The 22,623-nt window shown below is 38.5% G+C and overlaps 1 protein-coding gene across 1 annotated transcript in view; it reads left to right on the top strand.

Annotated features, from left to right (window-relative positions):
- The window catches only part of LOC119656543 (WD repeat-containing protein 81), a 44,897-nt gene extending 22,482 nt beyond the window's left edge, over positions 1-22,415 (top strand). The window contains exons 3-6 of the mRNA XM_038062903.1: positions 4,079-4,254; positions 13,867-15,228; positions 15,291-15,547; positions 21,468-22,415. Of these exons, the coding sequence (XP_037918831.1) occupies positions 4,079-4,254; positions 13,867-15,228; positions 15,291-15,547; positions 21,468-21,702 (2,030 nt within the window). The 3' untranslated portion in view covers positions 21,703-22,415. The remainder of the gene's footprint in view (positions 1-4,078; positions 4,255-13,866; positions 15,229-15,290; positions 15,548-21,467) is intronic.
- The last annotated feature ends 208 nt before the right edge of the window (positions 22,416-22,623 follow it).

Raw genomic sequence — 22,623 nt, 5'->3', positions numbered from 1 at the left:
TCGGCTTTACTCTTTCCAGTCGTCTCGATTGACTTGTGCTGTCAATTTTTGGATTTCCTTGTTTTCATGTGAACGCCATCGCACAATGAACTATACTGCATTGTATGTACTCACTCACCATCTCTTTTCCAAATCCCTTAGCGCCGAGTGTTACACCCAAATATTTAACCTCATTCGCCTACGTCTTGTCGTTGATGATAACTTTGGCTTGATTCCCTTTTTAAGATTTTGTGCCAAACAGAACTTATTAAAATCGATTCAATGTCTGTTTGTCCGTCTGGCTCTGTCTGTCGTACCCGATTTACTCGGAAACGGTTAAACCGATTGTCACGAGATCTGTGAGAAGGGGTGGGCTGTGTGTCCCTTTACATGCACGAAGTGGCATCATTTAATGTTGAGAGTGTAGGGGGAGAGATATCGCGAAAAATGGCTAAGCAAACTAGCGAATAGAAAAAGCAAGTTTTTATTATTTCAAATAATTTCATCGCTAGCAATACCGCGTAATTACACTCAGAGGCACTTCTATTTATTTTATTTTTTTCCGAAAAAAATAACGAAAATTGCAATACTGAAAGTGGTTACTTTATGCAATTTTTTTCAAAAATTGAAATTACACATCTAATCCTATATAAGATATGCTTCAAAATCATATATAATCATCATCATCAACGGTAACCGGTCTAGGCCTGCCTTAATAAGGAACTCAAGACATCCCGGTTATGCACCGAGGTCCACCAATTCGATATCTCTAAAAGCTATCTGACGTCCTGACCTACGCCATCGCTCCATCTTAGGCAGGGTCTGCCTCGTCTTCTTTTTCGACCATAGATATTGCCCTTATAGACTTTCCGGACTGGATCATCCTCATCCATACGGATTAAGTGTCCCGCCCATCGTGGCCTATTGAGCCGGACTTTATCCACAACCGGACGGTCATTGTATCGCTCATAGATTTCTTCGTTATGTAGGCTACGGATTCGTCCATCCTCATGTAGGGAGCCGAAAATTCTTCGGAGGATTTTTCTCTCAAATGCGGCCAAGAGTTCGCAATTCTTCTTGCTAAGAACCCAAGTCTCCGAGGAATACATGAGGACTGGCAAGATCATTGTCTTGTACAGTAAGACCCTATGGTGAGACGTTTCGAGCGGAACAGTTTTTGTAAGCTGAAATAGGCTCTGTTGGCTGACAACAACCGTGCGCGGATGTCATCATCGTAGTTGTTATCGGTTGTGATATATAATAGATAACAAGAAGAAGGCATTCTTTTTTTAAGGAAAACATCATTCAAAACTTGGAGCACGTTTCTTTCCGCCACTGTATATTTGCTGCAATCCAAAACACTGAATCTCAATATCACAGTAAAGTTGGTTTAATTTTCAATTTTGTTGGGTTTTTGGCTTTATCGGTTTTAATTTTGATCTGCCTAAAAATGTATATCTTTCTTTTCTTAAAAGCTCTTATTATTTGCAAGATCCAGTCTCTGTAGCCAGGTATTCTTCATCTACATCATATCCATCATATCGTGCACTTCGCTTGGAGTAAACCCGCTGCACATGTTGGATTTGGAAGCTACCCTGTTTCTAGCCTTTTGAACTTTTTCCGAAGTTCTTCATTTGCCTTTTCCTAAGGCATAACGAATGTAGTGAAATATTAATAGTTTTATAGCTTTAGGTTTTCCTTTTTTTGCTATTAATGTGATATTTTCTGTACTCTGCAGAATCCGATCTCCTGGGAGGATTGATTTTCCAGTGCAGCTCAACTGGCACCTGGGTATTTATTCCATTGTTTTGTTCCATCGAATATGGGCGGATGCGGTTTCAGTAGTTTCTTTATAAGAGGGTATGCTGGCACACGGCTCACGTTTGTTCCCGTGACGGTTGCCTCGTTGTAATCCAAGGCTACCACTTGGCGCTATGTGTCAATTTGATTCAGGCATGGACAAGGATACTTACTGGCCTTTGCTGAGTTAAAGGCGATCAGAAACTCTACCTTCTCTTGAACTCACCTCAAATGATAATATTTTTTTAAATTTTAATTATATTGTGTAAGTTTTTCAAACAGTCAACTTTGTCGTTCCCTCTGTATTCAATAGCAAAGCAATTTTGACTTTCTGTTACCCATTCTTTACCATACTAATGTATTATATTCGTAATATTGCGATCCATCTAACTTCTTCTATCCCTAAATTTTGTTTTCATGAAACTCCTCTGAAGCAGTGGTCGGTATGAGGCAAAATTTGTTTATCAATAGTCTCCTGTCTTAACATTCATATTTCTGGTCTCACGAATAATGATTCACAGTGACTTATGGATTTATTTTACACTCACAATTCCCCAGCGCCGAACAATTCTTTTGAAACTATTTTTTTTTTTTCGTTTCATTAACAATTGTAATTTGTAACATTTCACACTGATTTCACTTTCGCTTTTATCTGCAGATGTGAAATTTGAACTCTTTTATACCATTCCGAACATTCAAAGATATTAAATTAAGTTATGTACGATTCCTGTCTGAATATCGAGTGGAATCAGTTTTGAATTCAAAACAGCTACCAACACCACCACTTTATACGCTTAATGGAAAATATCACTCCTTCCTGCAACTCCTTAAGGATTTTTTTGCTCGATGATTATATCTATCTTGCTATTTATCGTAGAAGAAGCAAACGCTTCAAATGGAATAATGATATAGATGACAGGAAGCAGCTAGGGATATCAAATATATAAGCATCCACGCAAAACCGGGACATCTTTTTTAGGCAGGGCTAGGCCGCACACCAGAGGCTGCGCCGTCGATCTTCTTTTTCCTTAGTCCTTGTCTCGTTCACAAGCAGGGTCGGCCCTTCGTGATCGGTTGTGCCATTTTGTTCCATCACAAACCTTATCTGGATGCAGTCGCAGGCTTTCAAATCCCTATCTAGCGTATCAACCCACCGTTGTTTCGGTTAGCCTTTTGGTCGCTTATCATCGACTTTGATGTTCAGACCAATCTTGCCGAGTGAATTCTCGTAAACGCAAATTAGATGACCATATTATGGAAGATGCCTCTCTCGCAATCTCTCCACAATCGATGCAACTCCATATAGATCACTGATATCCTCACTTCGGATGTAATCAAAGCGTGTCACGCCACTGATTTAACGTAGCATTTTCGCGTCCATTACGCCGTTCATTGTCTTTTATAGTCGGACAACATTCAGAACTAGAGAGAACGGACGATATTGTGGTAAATTTTAGATTTAAGACGGCTGCGGTTATGGCTTGATTCATAAGACGGCGTTTCATAACGAACGGCTTTGCAGTCAATGACGGTGGTAAAATGTCGGCGTCTTATAAGAATATAGTTGATTTGCGTTTTACTCTTCCCACTATAAAATGTAGGAGGATGAGACAATCATTTGATAAACCAGGTATTCACAATTACAGGGTCATGGGTGTCCGCAAAATCTGTACGATTATACGCTCGCCACCTTACAGGTCTTTGTATCGAAAAATTGCCAGAAGGCATCTTCCTCTGCATCAGGTCGACCTGTCTGTAGTTATTACGCGGTTAAGAAGTGAATAGTGCAATCAGATGATATAATGGTAAGCTTAATCGGTCAATCGTTCACGGAAACCCAATGCAATGCCAACACCATATTGAGTGTGCGGTCTACCAGATTAGAAAATATTTTTTTACCGCGCTCGCGTTCTATGTCGCAGCTTTTAGCACCATACCATCGGGCTTCTTGTAGAGCGCAGATATCAATGCGCCCTTTCCGAAGAGCTCTTGCGAGTTCTTCGGTCTTTCCAGTGAGGATATCAATATTTAGCGTGCCGACTCGCATTTGGTTTGCTCGAATGAATTTAGTTACGTCCTGACGCCGTCCTTGTGTTATAAACCTTTGTCATTTTCTTTGCCGGTCTGTGCCATTATTGTTGCTGATGATATGATTAAGTACGCACTAGTCTCCACCACGGTCTTCTTCGGACCGAATAGAGAGTAAATGCAAAGTAAAAGTTGTAAAGTGTGAATGAAATTATCAAATCTCAATAAATCTGGAATATTTAAGATTAATGCTAATATTATTTTTTCCCAGGCTTATTCGGTGAGCAATTTATTTTACTGCAATACTTTCCACATGTCAGCGAATTGATAGCTTTATGCAAAAGGCGCATTACTTCAAGCCTAGAAGGAGCACTTATAAGTTCACTACAGCTTGTTAAATGTATTGTTCCTTGCTTGCTGGATACTACAATTATGGACCAATTGCAAGTAAGTATGTTATGCTTTGAAGCATTTATTTAAGAGGTTGGGCCACTGCAGCGCCCTAGTAAATAAGTGTATTTTGGGATGTTTTTCCGCGGAACAATGAAGTGAATTGAAATTCTCATAAATACGTTTAATTGAACATATGATAATCAGTATAAACTGGAAGCAATGCAAAAGAAAATGGCGGCTACATAGCTTTTCGAGGACGCTTTCTTCTTTGAATACACCGCGGTGGACTAATTTCACCTCCAATTTTTAATTTATGCTTACCAAACAAATCGTTTTCGATTAAACACAAACATTGCTAGAGAAGTACGTAGAATATTCCTAATATGTCGATTTTTAAAAAACTGCGCACTTTTAAAAAACAATTCAAATTTTTCGACAAAAATAACCCGAAAATTTCCATGCAGATTATAATTACAACAGAAAAAAGTTATTGAGATTTCGACTTAAGGAGCCATTCTAGTGTTAACGAATTTTTCCTCCAATTTTCTTCTTTTAACCTATTTTGATAGATAATACGTTCAAGGATAACTGTAAAATATTTTGTTGATATCTACTTTCGTTTCAATTTTAGAAGCATATTTCGAAACGTGCCTCGAACGGTTCCTTTTCAGTGAAAATCGCAATAAAGGCTATTTTTCAACACATGCGTTTTTCTCACGCGTGGGATAACACAGAAAAAATCTAATAATAATAATCGTTGGTGCAGGAATCGTAACGGTACACTATAATACACTGTAGAAGGCAATGGAGCCACCACTGCGCTCGCCCGAGTTTATTGCCCTGATTTTGACACAAGTACTCATTCACAACTGAGTCGACTGGTAATCCATCTAATGAACCATTTTAATCCATTTTTAAGGTTTTGTGTGAAACAAAACGTTATTAGAATCGAGACGGTGTCTGTCTGTCCGTCTGTCCGTCTGTCTGTCTGTCACAGCCGATTTATTCGGAAACGGCTGGACCGATTGTCACGAAAATTGGTGAGAGTATGTAATCTGGTGATCCCTTTACATGCAGTAAGTGGCGCCATCTTGTGTTAAGTTTAAGGCGGGGGCTCCCCATACATGTGAATGGAGGGTGCAAATTTTTTTTCACAGAATGTAGCCATGTGGGGTATCAAATAAAAGGTCTCAATTAGTACTTTTCAAAACTGGTACAATATTTGATATTGGGTGAAACATGGAGGAGTGAGCGCTCAAAATATGACCCCCAAAAAGTGTAACAGGTCTCGTTCTCAGAACCTATCCAACCGAAAAATCTGAAAAATCACAGTGGCGCATCTCTACGAAATCTAGGCCTCAAAATATATCCGGTTCCGACATCTGCACAAATAAAGTTAATAATAGTATATTTCCACATTTTAGAAATTTACCCGGCACCCTTCTTATGTTCATCCCAGAAGTACAAAATTCGGCATGCGTATAATGAAGAACATAATGCACAATTTGGTCAAGTTTGAAGGAAATCCAATTATTATTAACAAAGTTATAGGAGGTGAAACTTTACAATTTTTTGTGAATTTCGTGCACTCTACAACCTGCATGACGTCATCATCACATATCAATTCGTCAATACCACAACGAAATAAGTTCTTGTGAATTATTTTGTTTTAGTTTTTTTAGTTATTTGCCAGCCAGACATGTGTGCATGTAGGTATATAATATATGCGTGCTAATGAACTTTGCGGGTAGTGCCTAATTCAAACAGATATAAGAAGTAAATCGGAAATATGGGTACGATCAATTTATATACGTGCATATATGTGTACAGTGTTCGGAAATAGGCAGTTTGTTTGTTTAGGGTGAGCGTAATATCTATGGCTGTAATATGTACGTATGTCTCGTAGTTTGGAAAATATGATGGATTATGTTGAATTTGTAGCTAAATACGGATAGAAAAATATGCGTTGAAATTTTTTACATAAGATGAACACAAAACCTTTATATCCGAAGCGCGAGCTTCCGGTATTCCGACTTGTTTTGTTTACACTTATGCATAATTAACTACTGCACGCATCTGAAATTCGACAAATACATTAAATTTTGGAATTATTTGTGTACTTTTGCTATGAGAAACAGGAAAAAATCGATAATGCTATGTTCAAAAGCTTCCCAAAGAGCCAAAATTCAAAATGTATGGCCAAATATAGGTGTGTTCAGTAGGTTTACATGAGAACTAAAGAAGTATTTTTGGTACTACCCCGCACGTTTCTATCTCTTTGTATTTTCACGCTGGAATATGCCAATATTGCGGGTGTCGTCTAGTCTTTTTCGTTTTTGTAACCATGAAATTTTCATCTTAAGGTTCCAAGCTTCTACGGTTTCTTTTTTACAACCTTTTTAAAATGACATCCTATTTTACGCATTTCACACTGGAACAACCCCTTAAAAATTAAAAATCTCAATCACATGTTGTGTATGTATGCATAATCTCTAAATTTTTAAGGTAATCTGTTATTTGTGTCTGAGCGTCGAGCAAATTTTCGGTGTAAAGAATATTGTACTCCACCGGGTGCATTAGGAATTGATAAAATGATTTCCAAATGACCGATAGATTGGTTGATTTCTTCCCTATCGAGTATTTTTATTGTAGCGTCATTATCGTCATCATTATCATTCTCACCATCGTTCTCGTTTCTTGCGATTTTGACAAACTTGTTCCAGGATTTGAGGCTCATCAAGAATATTAGCTATCAAGGCTCTTCTTCTGGACACAATGCAGCACCGTTGGAAGTCATCCCACTCATATTTCCCAAAAACTTCGCCAAGCATACCAGGCCTTTAACCTTTTTTTGGTAATGCATTTAAAAGTTCTGATGATTCCCATGACTCTTAGATTGAATTTATCATGTTCTTGTCCTCATTGATCAACCGACCTGTAAAAATATCCTCTGTCATCTATGACCGCTTGTTTCCCATTTAGTCGAAAGGTAATTTATTCGTTGAAAACAATGGGATTTGTTACTTCTGCCTGCTATTGAAAATTTCAACTTGGTTGACCCATCCACATTGGCTCTAATGCTTTCTGCCGTTTCCTATCTGCTTTTACCATTAAACTGCTGTTTGGAAAACACTTGTAAAAAGACTGTTTTCGTGTATATCTTCAGCTGGACAAAGTCATCTGCCATTTCTTGGTTGCTGCACTTTCTGAAAATATAATGTTTTCATAGATCCTATGTCTACTTTAATCCCAAGCTTTATGCGAATCCTAGGGCCTTTACTTTCAATACTGGTTCGCTTGTGGGGTGATTGCCTCTCACTAAACTAAACGATTCAGCTTTATCAATTGTTTCTGGTATTTTCATGCTGTATTCCTTTGGACAATTCAACTAGAACTAGCATTTCCAAACCGTTTGCCCTTATTTGCCCAAATGGGAAATAACGTACTAAGGGGAATTTGCATTTAAACAATAGGTTTTTTCAGCACCCTTGGTGTTCATTTTTGTGGGAAGAGCCAACGTTTTTAAATGCCGAAAAATTTTAATGGATGTATTCTGCATAAAACCAGGGTGAAAATCATGCACAGAAACTGGGCCCGCGGTGAAACTTATGGAACACTATTTTTCATTGAATATTCTATTCCGCACGTTAGTTTGTGAATATACATCTATAGATATGACTATAAAAAGATTTGTGATTTGCACCCCGGAATCGGTCCTATGATTTCAACTTAAAGGAATTGTAATGTATGAAATATTTCCCCAAAAGTTAAGAAAAAAAGCTTCAACTAAGAGGGCTTTTCGACTTAGGGATTGAATTCTATATAGGAAATTGACGAAACCCCACTGAAAGGCTGAAAATTTCGAGTTAGAAAATAATTCAATTGTATATAGTCAAAATTTCAAGTCAGTCGGTCAAGATTTGTTCGAGTTATGAGTACCCCCAACTTTAAAAATGTAATTTCGAGAAAAACGCATCTGAAGCATTGGACAAATAGGACTTGCGTTAAAATTAAAAAATAAGAGTATTTAAATATTTTTCCATCTTAATCCTTTGAGTACGTCATTTTCACGGCGTTAGGATATTCTTTCAGCAGAAAAACAAAAGATGGATTTCGACTGATGTGACTAACGAAACAAATGGTTCAATAAAATATTTTTATATAATGGAATACAACGCTCTATATCTTGTTCAGTCTTTCAATGAAATTTTTTTCCTATCCTTCTGTTACTTCATAATATTAATCTATTTAGCGCGTAAACATGGTAATGACTGGGCGTTACTACATATTGACAGCCAGCGCGTCCCATTCAAGAAAAATTGTATCTTTGAGCGTTCGAACGAGATTAACATTTTTTTATTATCTCGTAAGCCAACTCTTCCAATAATGGAATGGAGTACTTACTGGCTATTATTTTTTTCTAGGCAAACAGTTTGTGAATAGAAGCATCCTAAAAATAATCGCCACATCCTTGTCACTCAAAGTTATGCGTCTAGGTTTAGCTGGAAAGCAGTATTTAGTAATTCGTTTCATCAATCGCGCCACACATCGCAAAACAACATTTTCAATCACATAATATAATAATAATAATAATCGTTGGCGCAACAATCCATATTGGATCAAGGCCTTGAAGTGTGTTAGAGCACTTCATTCAAGACCGTAACGGTACACCACAGTACACTGTGGGAGGCAATGTGGTCAGCATTGCGCTCGATTCAATCACATACTTCCATGCCAAATATCGTAGAAATATCTATTCTATGGCTTTACATTGTCCTTTTCAATATTTTCTCCGAGACTGAATCATTTAGATACCCTACAACTTTAACACCATCCGCGTATATACGACCGCGGCAAAATTCTGCACTTTAAAGTGTTAACTATGTCCTCCCTTACTTGAAAAGAATTTTGTCAATTAAAAAACAGTATTCAATCAAAATGCAGATTTATATAAAGTCTATTTTGTCTTAAATGCTATCTGTCTGTCTGATAACTCTTTCTGAATTAAACAAAGTGTAAAATATTAGTTGGGAAGCAATTCAAATTTTCACCACTAAATTTCTATGTGACACCACAGAGTGAAGCAAGGCACAGTCCGAATGTCTAACAAAAATAAAATTCCAAAACTTACAAAACATTCAAGCCGAGTTCTAATCTAAATTACAAAAACGCCTTATATAGCCAGGAGTAAAAAAAAACGCGAAACAAAAAATCCTGTATTTTAAACAAACCATATATGTACATGTGTTCCACACCTGCAAAAATCAAGACCTCTGGACCCTGCGTTTTGAAATCACGGAAGCAGTCCATAATAAGAGCACAGTATCCTGAACCCCAACTTCAACACCAAACAATTCTCCATCACGCATATGTGATCCAAACTATCTTCTATGAGTATTTAGTTAAGGCTCCCCGAAAACCGCACCGAAAACATTATTTAAACAAGTCGGGAAACCGCAAGCTTGACGCTTCAGGTATAAAAGGTTTTATGTTGCCCTATGTGAGGAGCAGAACGTAGTTCTCCATTGGCTTATAGCATTGACCCGAGATATTTAAATCGCTCAGTTCTGGGCAGGTTACCACCATTGCCAGAACTCAGCGATTTAAATATCTGGAGGGGCAGATTACTGCCATTGAAAGAACTGAGCGATTTAAATATCTCGAGTCAATGCTACCAGCCAATGGAGAACTGCGTAATGAAATGTTTCAAGCATTAACGCCACCTGGATGAAGTGACACTCCGCAACTGGTGTTCTTTGTGATCGACGTATCAGCGCACGTCCGAAATCTAAAATTTACTGCAATGTCGTCCATCTGTCGCTCTCTATAGTTTGAGTGTTGACTATAAAGGACAATGGACGGCGTCTTGCGGTAATGGGGACGAAAATGTTGCATTGCACTGGTGGCGTAACACGTTTTGATTACGTCTGAAATGAGAATATCCGCGATCGATATGGGTTTGCACCGATCGTGGAAAAACTGCGAGAGAGGCGTTTTCGATGGTGTGGTCACGTAATTCACGCTGACGAGAATTCAACAACCAGTATTGGTCAGAATATCTTAGTCAATGGTAAACAACCAAAAAGCCGGCCAAAACAATGGTCGCATGATACACTGCATGGGGATTTGAAGGTCTCGCGATTACATCCTGATCAGGCATTTGAAAAATAAATAATGAAACCGATCACGACGAGCCGACCCCGCTTGTGAACTGAAGGCTGAAGAAAAAGAAGAAGATGTGAGGAGCGATGAGCCTGACAGTTCCGTGTCGCATAGTTAAAAATTCTATTGGCATCTATTTTTTAGAAAGTAATTTAAATAAATCATTTGATGGAAAGCCCTGTGTTGATAATGGCCAACCTCATACGCTTCACACTCTGAGTTTAATATTATTAGCAAATGCCAACAATTTAACCAACATCAAATATAAACAAGTCGGGAAACCGGAAGCTGGACGCTTCAGGTACGAAAGGTTTTGTGCATTTCTTAGTACGTAGCACGTAATATATGCATATACAATATTATGTGAGAATATCCATTTTCGGATAATATTGACATTTATAGCCTTGAATTTGCAAAGAAGCGACAACTTTGACGTATTATAACTTTGTTAGCAATAGTGCGATTTCCACCAAACTTGGGAACATCATGCTCTATGTTACACCCTATACTGTTGCGAAATTTCGTGGTCCTAGCATGAACTTAAGGGGGGGGGGGTTTGCAGCGAATTACTAAAAATTATAGTAATATGCTATTATTAACTTTATTTGTGCAGATATCAGTGTGGAAGGTATTTCGGAGCCAAGGCACCATATAGTGGCAGCCTCTTGATTTTTTTCAGATTTTTCGGATGGGTAGTTTCTGAGAATGGCCCCCGTAAAGGAATGGTCACTTTCAACCCCCCGCACTCCCCCCCTTTCCAACAAATGTCAAAATTAAGACCGTTTTCGAAAAGTACTAACTGAGACCTTTAATTTGATACCCCAGATGACTATATTTGATGAAAAAAAAAATTACACCCCCCTTTTGCATGTATGGGGACCCCCCCTTAAATTCGACGTAAGAGGATGTAACTCACTGTATGCGTGAGCGTTCACAGTTCCCACCTTTTTACCAAATTTGGTGTCAATCGCTGTAACTGTTTCCGAGAAAAATGCGTGTGACGGACAGACAGACAGACAGACGGTAAACCGATTTTAATAAGGTTTTGTGTTTACACAAAACCTTAAAAAGAGCTAGGGAGAATTAGATTCTTCTTGAATGGAATTTTAATATTTCACTCGAATTTCAATTATTCTCGTTAATTATGACGTCAGCATCTTATTTGTATGGCTTAGGATGCTGTTAATTAGCACGAAATTGATAAGTTTGAACTGCTATAACTTTCTCAATAATAGTTGAATTTTCATGAAACTTGGCATGTGTATGCACGAGGCTGTCCTCTATGTCGGTGCATTTAGTACACTTAGGAGTAATTTAAGGGGAGTTTTTTAGTCAATTTCTAAAAGTTGATAATATATCATACTATTAGTAAATTTTTTGAGCAGATACCGGAATAGGACATCTCTCGAAGATTAGATTTCACATAAGTGTTTTACACAAAATCTTAAAAAGTGCTGCAGATAAGTAGATTCTTCATAAATGCGACTTTAATATTTCACGCGAATGTCAATTATTCCGGGTAATTATGACGTCAGCATCTGATTTGCATGGCTTTGGAAGCAGTAAACTCGCGCAAAATTACTAAGTTTGAACTGCTATAACTTTGGCGTTAATTGCCTGATTTCCATGAAATTTAGCACATATATACAAAATATTGTCCTCTATGCTGATACAAAATTCGGAAGTCCTAGGATGAATTCAAGGGGGTTTTTCAGTAAATTTCTAAAAAGTAGTAATGTACTATTAGTAAGTTTATTTGAGCAGGTATCGGAATGGGATATATTTTGAGGCCTAGATTTCATCTAGGCGCACCACTTCGACTTTTTCCGGATTTTTAGGTTGGGTAGTTTCCGAAAATGAGTCCTGTCTCACTTCAAGTGCGTACATTTTGACTCATTACTCACGCACTTTGCAATTCATGCCAAAACTAATATCAGTACAAATCCAGACCTTTCATTTGATACCCTACACAACTATATCCAGTGAAAAAAAATTTTTGAATCCCCCCTTTGCATGTATGAGGAGCCCCCCTTTAAACTCCACCTAAATTTATGCCACTCACTGTATGCGTGGGATTTCATAATTCCCATCTGTCCACCAAATTTCGTTCGGATCGGTTTAGCCGTTTTGGAGAAAAATGCGTGTGACAGACAGACAGACAGACATTGAATCGATTTTAATAAGGTTTTGTTTTACACAAAACCTTAAAAATACTAAACTTCCTAAACAACTTAACTACAAATATTACTTTTCTAAAATCTCATCACAGTTACCAATCACCTGGAAAAGAATCAAGTTCTCCCTATTCCAAAAAGGAAAGATCTCATTGACTTTCATCATTTCAGACCCATATCCGTTATTGATATGCCATACAGCTACATACAGACTAGACTGCTTTCATGAGAAAATTAGCTACTCGCACCTCAATAAAAACTAAAAACAAGTCGGAAAATCGGAAGCTAGACGCTTCAGGTATGAAAGGTTTTGTGTATTTCTTATATTAAGACATTTGAGTATGCACTTGCCCCATTAGTACGTAACACGCAATATAAACACTTTCGCGTGATATTGGCTTCCTACGTCTTGAATTTTCAAAAAAAACGCCAGCTTTCACCTATTATAACTTTGTTGGTGACAGTGGGATTTTCACCAAATTTGGTAAGGTTATGCTCTATGCTGTAACCAACACTGCTGCAAATGATTCTAGGGTGAGCTTAAGTGGGTGTTCCTGCCAATTACTAAAAATTCTAATAATGTGCTATTATTAATTTTATTTGAACAGATATCGGTATGTAGGGTATTTCGGAGCCTAAGCACCATATAATGACAGTCTTTTGATTTTTTTTCTGATTTTTCGGTTGGGTAGTTTCTGAGACTGGGTCCGTTAAAGAAATGATCAATTTCAACCCCCCGCATTCCCCACCTTTCCAACAAATGTCAAAACTAAGACCGGCTTCGAAAAGTACTAAGCGGGACCTTTAATTTGATACCCCACATTGCTATATTTAATGAAAAAAAAATTTACAACCCCCTTCTGCATGTATGGGGACCCCCCCCCCCTTAAATTCGACGTAAAAGGATGTAACCTCCTTTTGAATGTATGGAAACCCCCTTAAATTCGACATAAAAAGATGAAACTCACTGTATGCGTGAGCGTTCACAGTTCCTACCTTTCCACTTTTGGTGTCAATCGTTATAACCGTCCCCGAGAAAAATTCGTGTGACAGACAGACAGTAAACCGATTTTAATAAGGTTTTATGTAAAACAAAAACATCATGGAACAGAGAGTTTATTTATTTGTCATTTGAAATCACACAGCGTACCCACTAGTCTCATCACTCATCTCACTTTGGATGCTTAATCTTCCAAACGAATATACTCTTGTCTCTACCAAGATTCATAATAAGAGCCCAAAGAACTTCACACAGAATTTATCAATTACAGCGTTACGAATGATAAACAAAAAACTATAATTTACTTTAAATATTTCCTTGCTTTCGTAGGATGTCTTACTCGGCGGAATTATTCATCCGATCATCAGACTTCTTGGTTCCAGTCAATTAACAATGCCCAGCGGTTACCTAGGCCGAAATGTACTTGCACGAAAACTAGTAGACACAGTTTACGCTCTATCTATTCGAATTGGTCCAGAAATGTCTAAAGAACACCTATGCGTGCCAGCGTTGCAACGCTACTTTTTAATATTTGATAAAGCCTACGGAATCCAGGAGAACTTCGACAAAAAACGTAAGGATGAACCTACTGCCCGCAATGTTTCACAATCAACTACATCTTTGGATGACTCAAACTACATTGAAATACGCCGAGATGGTGGAGTTAAAGAATGGAACATTCGCGGTTCAAGGATTCAGCAAGTAAAAGCACGCCATGAGCCAAGCCCTAACGGAAGTATAACTCCACCTCCGTGTGATGTGGGTGCCGATGATATGGAATTGCACTTACGCGAACGCGGGCTTGATGAAATTAGAGATGTGTTCACACCTAGTCTTGCTCATTGCTCCTTTTTGGCCTTCCTACAATTTCTAGGAGATGCAATCATGTCAAAAACAATATTAAATACGAACTTAATATTGACCTTATGTCACGAATTTGAACAGCCCGAATACTGCCCTACTTCAAGTCTTGAAAGGAACAAACGATCAACATTAGGACTGCAGTCCACACTGTCTGCATCAGGAGCAGCTAATGATGACGCGAACATTTCATCAAATAGTTTTGGATCTGCTGTAATTGGAAATCGTATTGAAATCACTCGTCCTCAACCTAAACAAGATGCAATTGGCCCGATGGAGGTTTTGGACATGGTTGCTTATAAAATGGAACAAATGAATACCTCCCGCCATCTCCGAGGAAATTGGCTTGCTTATTGGGAACATGAAATCGGACGCCCTGACAAAGATTTTCATTTGAATTTAAAGCAAATTAAATTGCAAACTTTTGCAGGTCACACAAATAGTGTTCGTTCAATTTTATCTTTAGATAATGAGAATAGTTTTATGTCAGGCTCAAAAGATAAAACTGTTAAATTATGGTCACTTCGAAGCGAAGGAGATGGCACCAAAGTAACGTCAAGTCAATTCACATATTCCAATCACAAGAAATCTGTTCATAGTTTAGCATTCTTGGAGTCGATGAGATACGTAGTATCTTGTGACTCTGGTGTTCATATATGGGATCCGTTTATTGGACGCGCTCTCGGCGTTTTGGATTCTCACACCAAATACAGCCCTGTGAGTGTAGTACGTACGTATCCGTCACCAAGTCCCCTAATTTTAGCCGGCACTGCGGAATCTACTGTGAAAATTATTGATGCAAGGACCTTTAACTATGTTAACGAATGGAAGGTAAATAGTGTTGAGTTTTCCATAAAAACATTTTTTTTTAAAACAACACAATTACTTTCCAGGTGACATCCACACAAAACAATACCGTACGATGTTTGGCATGTTCACCTTCAGGACATTGGGTTGCTGTTGGCTTAGCATCGGGAACAATCATCATATTAGACGGTCGAACTGGATTAATATTGAACACATGGAAAGCAACTGACGGTGAACTGCTTCAATTGGTTGCACCAAATGATCATCAAATTATCAGTTCAAGCCTGGACCACAGCATATCGGTGTGGAATATAACAGAATCAAATCTGCAATTTCAATTAAGGTAGGTACTTCAATTTTAAATTTCACTGTCACTATAGATTTTGGAACGACGAGGTGAAGAAAAATCAAAATGAGCTGATGCCGCCGAGAAACTTTTCCAAAAAAAAAATGGTGTAACAAAAACATTTTCAATCGTAAAAGAAGCAAATCGCGGCATTTTGAACATCATATGTTGGAAAACCACGTAATCAAGAGCCAAGAAGCCCTTCGCCAATTCCAGGTTCTGTTCGAAAGCAGTGCTAAAATACCTTGATTCAGTGGCAATTTGTTACATCAATTAAAATTTGTCCACTTCTTTTGTTCTATTAGAGACATCATCGAATTTAGAACGAGAAGAGTTATCGAGAGGAATTCCATGACAACCAAATTTTTTTATAGAGTCAACATGAAGTTCTTTACAGGCCAACATTTTCATCATGTCAGCAAATGGCTAAATGATTAAACACTTTAGTTGGTACTGTTTCTTTCTTCACCTTGTAGTGAAGAGATACTTGAATTTATTTTCCTGTACCACCTTCAGAAATGCAATTTCATTGATCTAGCTTTCCATTCATGCAAACAAAGTACTTTCCTCAATGGAGAAGAATTTAGTTCTATTCAGTCAGTCTGGGTCAATATTCTCAGAGTGCAGAGTTATATAGATTAAAATTCGGATACCAATAGATAACCGATTAGACAAAAAAAGTAGTAGCCATACACTTTGATCCTCACTAAATAGTATTCGATACATTTTGCTGCCTCAATGAATTCAAAACTAGAAGTGTACATGGTGCATTCCAAAAGTATCGAGTCGAATCTCAGAACAAGAAATTTATTAACAATAGCCTCCCCGCCTTATTTTCACCAATGGTGGAAATCATTTCTACAGTGCAATCTCACAGACCGTTTATCAAAAACTGCTTTCTTTTAGATTATCATTATTTTAAACTTCAGCCAAATTCACACAGTGAAAACTCTGCGCCTTGATGTGTGACGTCACTGGTGAAGTCAAGAAACTTCAGTAAACCAGCTGACAGTTCCTTATGAAAATATCAAAGTATCAGAGTTAATTTCGGCGGTCAAATGTCAACAAAGAGGGTAAAATATTGTTCCGTCCCTTACTGTACCGGATGCGGCAGCATAACTTCCTTTTTTAAAATGCGCGCCACTCAGTTAGTTGATGTCATAGCGGAGCGCTAGTGGTCTCGTTCAAGAGGGGATACTGTAAAGTTTTGTCCCGACACGGTTCAGTCGCCATCATGCGTTGGAATAGTGAGGAGCGTGCCTTTGCCGTTGAGGTTTACTTTTCAAGCGGATGTTCGGTTATTGCAACACAGCGTGCATTTCGGAATCGCTTTAATTTAGCCCCGTTGGCTCCCGTCCCAGACCGCAAATCAATTGTTACATGGATCACTACATTCAGACAAACTGCAAGTGCGACAAAAGGAAGAACTGGAGTCCCTCGGCCCATTAGATCACCTGAGAACATTGAAGCAGTGAGAGCGTCAATGTTGCGATCGCCACGGCGTTCTGCGCGCAAACATGCATCTGCCCTTGGACTATCCGATCGTTCTGTGAGAAGAATTCTTCTTGATGATCTTCATTTTCATCCCTATAAGATGGCGATAGTTCAGGAACTTTCAAAACGTGACTTCAATTCTCGGATGAACGCATGTGAGCTTCTTCTTGATGTCGTTCCTGAGGGTGCTATTGTTTTTTTAGCGATGAAGCCTATTTTCATTTGTGTGGGTCGGTTAACAAACAAAACATGCGCTACTGGGCTGACACCAACCCTCGAGAATAGCATCAAAAGCCTTTGCATTCACCCAAAGTCACAGTGTGGTGTGCAACTTCCTCAGCTGGAATTATTGGTCCCTGGTTTTTTGAGGAAAATGAGGTTACAGTGACAGTGAATTGGGACCGGTATGTAAACATGCTACAGAATTTTTTTTCCCACGTCTAGAAAATTTGGGTTTGGGGGACACTTGGTTCCAACAAGACGATGCAACAGCACACACTTCAAGAGCATCGATGGCTGTTTTGAGGGAACACTTTCCAGAGCGCCTTATCTCAATTAGAGGCGATTTGGAATGGCCGGCACGCTCTCCCGATGTGTCCCCTTGTGATTTTTTTCTATGGGGTTTTTTGAAATCCCGTGTTTATGTGAACCGTCCAAGAAGCCTACAAGATTTGAAGACCAACATCCAAGAAGAAATTGCCAACATAACACCTGCTATGCTAACAAGAGTCATGTCAAACGCCAAAAATCAGTTTACGCAATGTATGGAGAATGGGGGACGTCACCTAACAGATTTGATCTTCAAAACAATGTAAATAAAAACTTTAGACATGTACCTACATTATAAAAAATAAATAAATATTTTCCGATGCATACAATAGTTTTTATTGAGTTTTGAAAAAAGTAATTTATGCTTCCGCACCCTGTATAAATAACTCCACACAAACCCCGCTTAATGCCGAAAATCGGTTTATATTGTGAGGATCATTCCAATGTGAACTAGGATTTTATAAATACATTTTCTTTCCCGCCTTGTGAGAATTCGATTCACTGTTGCCATTATAATTAATAAATGAGCGTTCCGAATCCTTTTTTTACTATTTCGGCGTAAAAAAACAAAAACAAAACAAAAAACATACAGCTATTTTCTAACGCGGGGAGTCCATTGTATTACAATGACTAAATATTCTTTAAGGTAGCACCTTTGTCCATAACTCTGCCCCTTTATGTTCCTTTTCGTCCGGGAGAACATAAAAGTTGGAAAGCGCCAAATCAGGGCTGAAAGGAGCGTGCGAAAACGTTGCCATCTTGTTTCTAGCCAAAACCTCGGGAACAACGAGCGACGACGCGCTGCCATGGCTGGAGATTCAATCGTCGGCAATTTTCTTTCGAACGCCGAATCTTTCCGGTGTAGAGCTCTCCGGTAACCGCCATTAATTGCACACCCTAACGTCGGTCAGATTTCACTATCACTTTGAGCACATTATCGTCATTCGGCTCGTTGCAGCTCGTTCACTAGGGTCCTCATCTTCGCGGCCGTATTAACACTCCTTCTGCCATTCTAAAACCCTTGTGCGTGCCATAGTATATTTTTGATAAGCCTCTTGAATCATAGTCTCAATCGTACTTTTGTTAAGTTTCACAAAAAAGTAGGTCAAATAATGCTGCTACAAACATCTGCATTTGCACTGCTTGGAATTTCTGACCTGACGTCAAAATACATACATGCGAGTGTTCAAGGAAATAATCAGAGAAAATATTGACATATTCGGCCTTGATGTTATTCTCATATCTGTGAAAAATTTTGAAGATCATTTGTCGATGCTTCATCACCAGAACACCTGATCACTGCGGTTATTGTGGCATCCATTCCCCCCTAATTGGTGTTACGAAGCGCATTGTTATGGATTTGCTTCAGTGTTCCCTGTCACTTGATTGTCAGAAGCCAGTGTTTCTGTTCGAACTCGGAGCACCATCCAACGAGATAGTCATACGAGTCTGCATTAGCCCATATATTTTCTGACATTCATCAAGGCTAAGAGGTCGCGGATTCAATCAACACGTGACCAATTTGATTGAAAGTGCTTTCTACATGAAAACCAGGTACTTTCGACGACCATTTCGTGTAACACAGCTGTTCTGTATCATTGGTAATTTTAAGCAAACTATAGGAACCAACACAACGCTTGTTAAATTTTCCAAATATGATGACACTTTTATTTCGAATGTTGCTTCGCAAACGCAGAATGCATAGCCATTCATTTATGTTTTCAAATCCGATGACAGCAGATTTATTTTTTTGGGTGACTAGAAAACCTATTCCGAGCACATAATTTACTGACTGGCCGCTATAATATGCAGTGTAGTGACCCTTCTCCAAGAAACCAGTCCCTGTCCAGCGCATTTCTTGCTACACGGTGACATCAGGCCTATTTTGGGACACGGTATCGGCTAGTTACTGAGCAACTTTCTATCAGTGCACGTTGCATGAGAAAATGCACAAATTATTTCATTTCCCGTATCGGTAGTTATCTTGTGAGGGCGTTCCGAAGCTGTTGTTTTTTCGTAAAAGGTCGTTTTCCGTGCAGGGTTCTCAGCCCCACCCCTCTAAAACCTGAAGGACCAATTAGCACAGTTTACCCCGTTTTTAGGCTCGGAAGACTCGCCTTCATCGTTCTTAGTCTGCAATTATTCATTAAGAAAGATTTCCTAGCGATCACCACATGAGAGCGAAAATAGGATTTGATAGCAGAACTGTTGGTGTTAGTTTAGCAAACGTTGCCCAGATTTTGTGTTTCATCGTCTGTGCCAATCCAAACTTTCGGGGGGGGGGGGCCTATATAACCCTCTGACCGTCGAGAAAATGTTGTATAGCCAATTATAAAAGGCAGTCCCAGTCCGATTAGTGATGTGAATGAAAGTTCCCATTTATGTATGTTGATGAAGTAGCCCTTAACTGGTGATTGTCCAGTTGGTAGCGAGAGCCACATTTTCGGTAAAGTCGCATAAATAAAATTTGTGTTCCCCATTACCGCAGCAGCGGAGTTGGATTGAACGCAATTGGTGAGGAACTGCCCATATTCAAGATTCTTTTTAGCTGTAATATGGCACCTATATTATGGTCGTTTCGGAAGGTATTATATCCGGTAAAATTTACAAAGTGTTGAACAGTACCCAAGCATTGTGTAAATAATCGGTTCTCACAATTGTTGACTTTGCGATAGGCTTGGTATGAGGGCACATTTCCCGTGGGGTCAGGTGTCATCGGCTTCACCGTATGATATGTTATTTGTTATTATGTTCTTGCAGATTGGATCATTGCAATTTTCCTGCTAGTTGGTACGACTGTAAAAAGGACAAAGCACTTTATACAACTGCATACTATGGAGCAGATCTGAGGGATATGATGGAAATTTACTTATTAATTCTTGACTTTTTGTGAAATATATATGTACTTCACCTCAAATATCTTTTGGAGCGTCTCGATTGAGATTTATTCGGGGTCTAGGGATTCTCCTTGTAAGCAAGCTTGTCTTTTTTCACAATATTTGCAATGGGCATTATTAATGCATATTTATAAATCCGGATGATGTCTGAGTGGTTAGAGCACAAAGCAGTGGTATTTGTATCGTAATTTGACCTCGGACACCAGTCGATTCAGCTGTGAATGAGTACCTGAGTCAAATCAGGGTAATAATCTCAGGCGAGCGCTATACTGACCACAGGCTATCCTGTAGTGTACCGTTACGGTCTTGAATGAAGTGCTCTAACACACTTCAAGGCCCTGGTCCAATATGGATTGTTGCGCCAACGATTATTATTATAAATAAGCAATCCTCATCTCACGAACTTTGTGTGATAACCACGAATATTGGTGACGGCCACATGGGTATCTTGGCTGACTCTAGTCAACCCAAGAAGTCATTTTAGCTGGTTATCACAGAGGTATGCAAGTGAGTGTCAACGGAATATATTAGCGGAGCTTCACTTAGGTGCTGACAAACGGGCATTGTCAACTTTTGGCACTTTTCTGATTTGAAGCATAGCTCTACCCACCCGGTTCTAGCTCATTTTAGGTATCCCCAACTTGAATCATGTATCTACAACGTTAATTTTTCCTGTGATATAATCACATATCAAGGATGGCTTTCACATCCTTGCTTGCTTTCCGATGAGAACGATATCTATTTACTTGGACGACCTTCCATCTGTGGAAGTCAGCTTCCTTTTATGGGTAACTCCTTTAGAGAAACATATCGATCGGGTTACTGGCTTTGCGAAACTACTGCCATTATCATAGTTGTATTGTGGATACTGCTCCTTTCCGCCCTTAGTGGTAATGTCTATTCATCTACCCAAAATTCAAAATATCTATCAATGTTGCTGTTTGAAAGTTAAATGTTGTATTTTCTATTTTTTTCAGACAACCACCGGAACCAGCTCATTGCTTACAGACCAGCAGCAATGAATTAATATTTGCGACACCTGCAAATCGTATTGGTGTTTATTCAAACCTCTCATCCTCAGATGGTACGTACTCCATCACAAAACTTCGATCGGAATCGCTGCGCGGTGTCTTGACTAGTCTAGCTGTATTGCCATTAAATCGGATGATCTTAGCCGGAAATGATAGCGGAAATATCGTTTTATTATGTTAATGTGACATAATGAAACGCAGTAGAATTTCCTCGAAATGCAGGTTGACTAAAATTAATGGAAGACAATGGGGATGTAATGAGACCAATCATAGTAAATACAATACTTACTCTGTCTTGAAGACAACAGCATCCAGGATCCTAAATTAATATTTATTTTTAAACTGACATTTTAAAATTAGAAGTCATAAGTCTTAGACGAAACAATTTTTAAAAATCTTACAGAACACTCCTGAATCAGCTTGATTGCACTCGAATTTTTGTCAGTTACGGCTATTTCAAAATACTGCCTAATTTTGTTAAATTAAATTTTTTATATCGATATGATGCTGGTTTAAACTGTTCTTGAAAATTGCACCAGGTACATGTTCATTTCAAGGCAAAGTTCATACGCACACTTAGCAAAAACCGCGACGCCAGAAACCTCTAGATTGCAATCGATTTTCAATAATTCTTTTCTTATAATTTGTGATAAAAGTGATATTATATTCTCGTTTTGATTTTATATTATTTTACGTATTTTTTTTTTCTTTTTAATTAAGTGGCACTAAAATTCATCTCATTTTACTTATACGAAAGTTATCCAAGTATCCCAAAAATGAAGTAAAAATAATGCCAAAAACATTCCTTTTAAAGAAAACCGTATGAGACAATTTGTTATGTAGTCTTATGAATGTTGACGCGAAAAAAATAATATTAAATAAGTTAAATAGAATTTAAACAAAACAGGTCTTATTCTTTATCATAAGTTTCAAATTAGTATGAAGCGAAAAAAGAGGAAAGCAGATTTTATCTTCCTTTCTCCCCATCGGACGAATCACGGATGTCTGTTGGGCATGACGGAACACCTTATTGGCTAGCGGACAAACATACTGTCATCTAGGTGGTCAGTCCCCGGATCAAAAGCAAGAAACTGCTTCCCTC

Source organism: Hermetia illucens, chromosome 1 (genome assembly GCF_905115235.1).
Source record: "Hermetia illucens chromosome 1, iHerIll2.2.curated.20191125, whole genome shotgun sequence".
Taxonomy (NCBI): domain Eukaryota; kingdom Metazoa; phylum Arthropoda; class Insecta; order Diptera; family Stratiomyidae; genus Hermetia; species Hermetia illucens.
The sequence above is the reverse complement of the archived record's forward strand: the minus strand, read 5'-3'. Positions and strand labels throughout refer to the sequence as shown.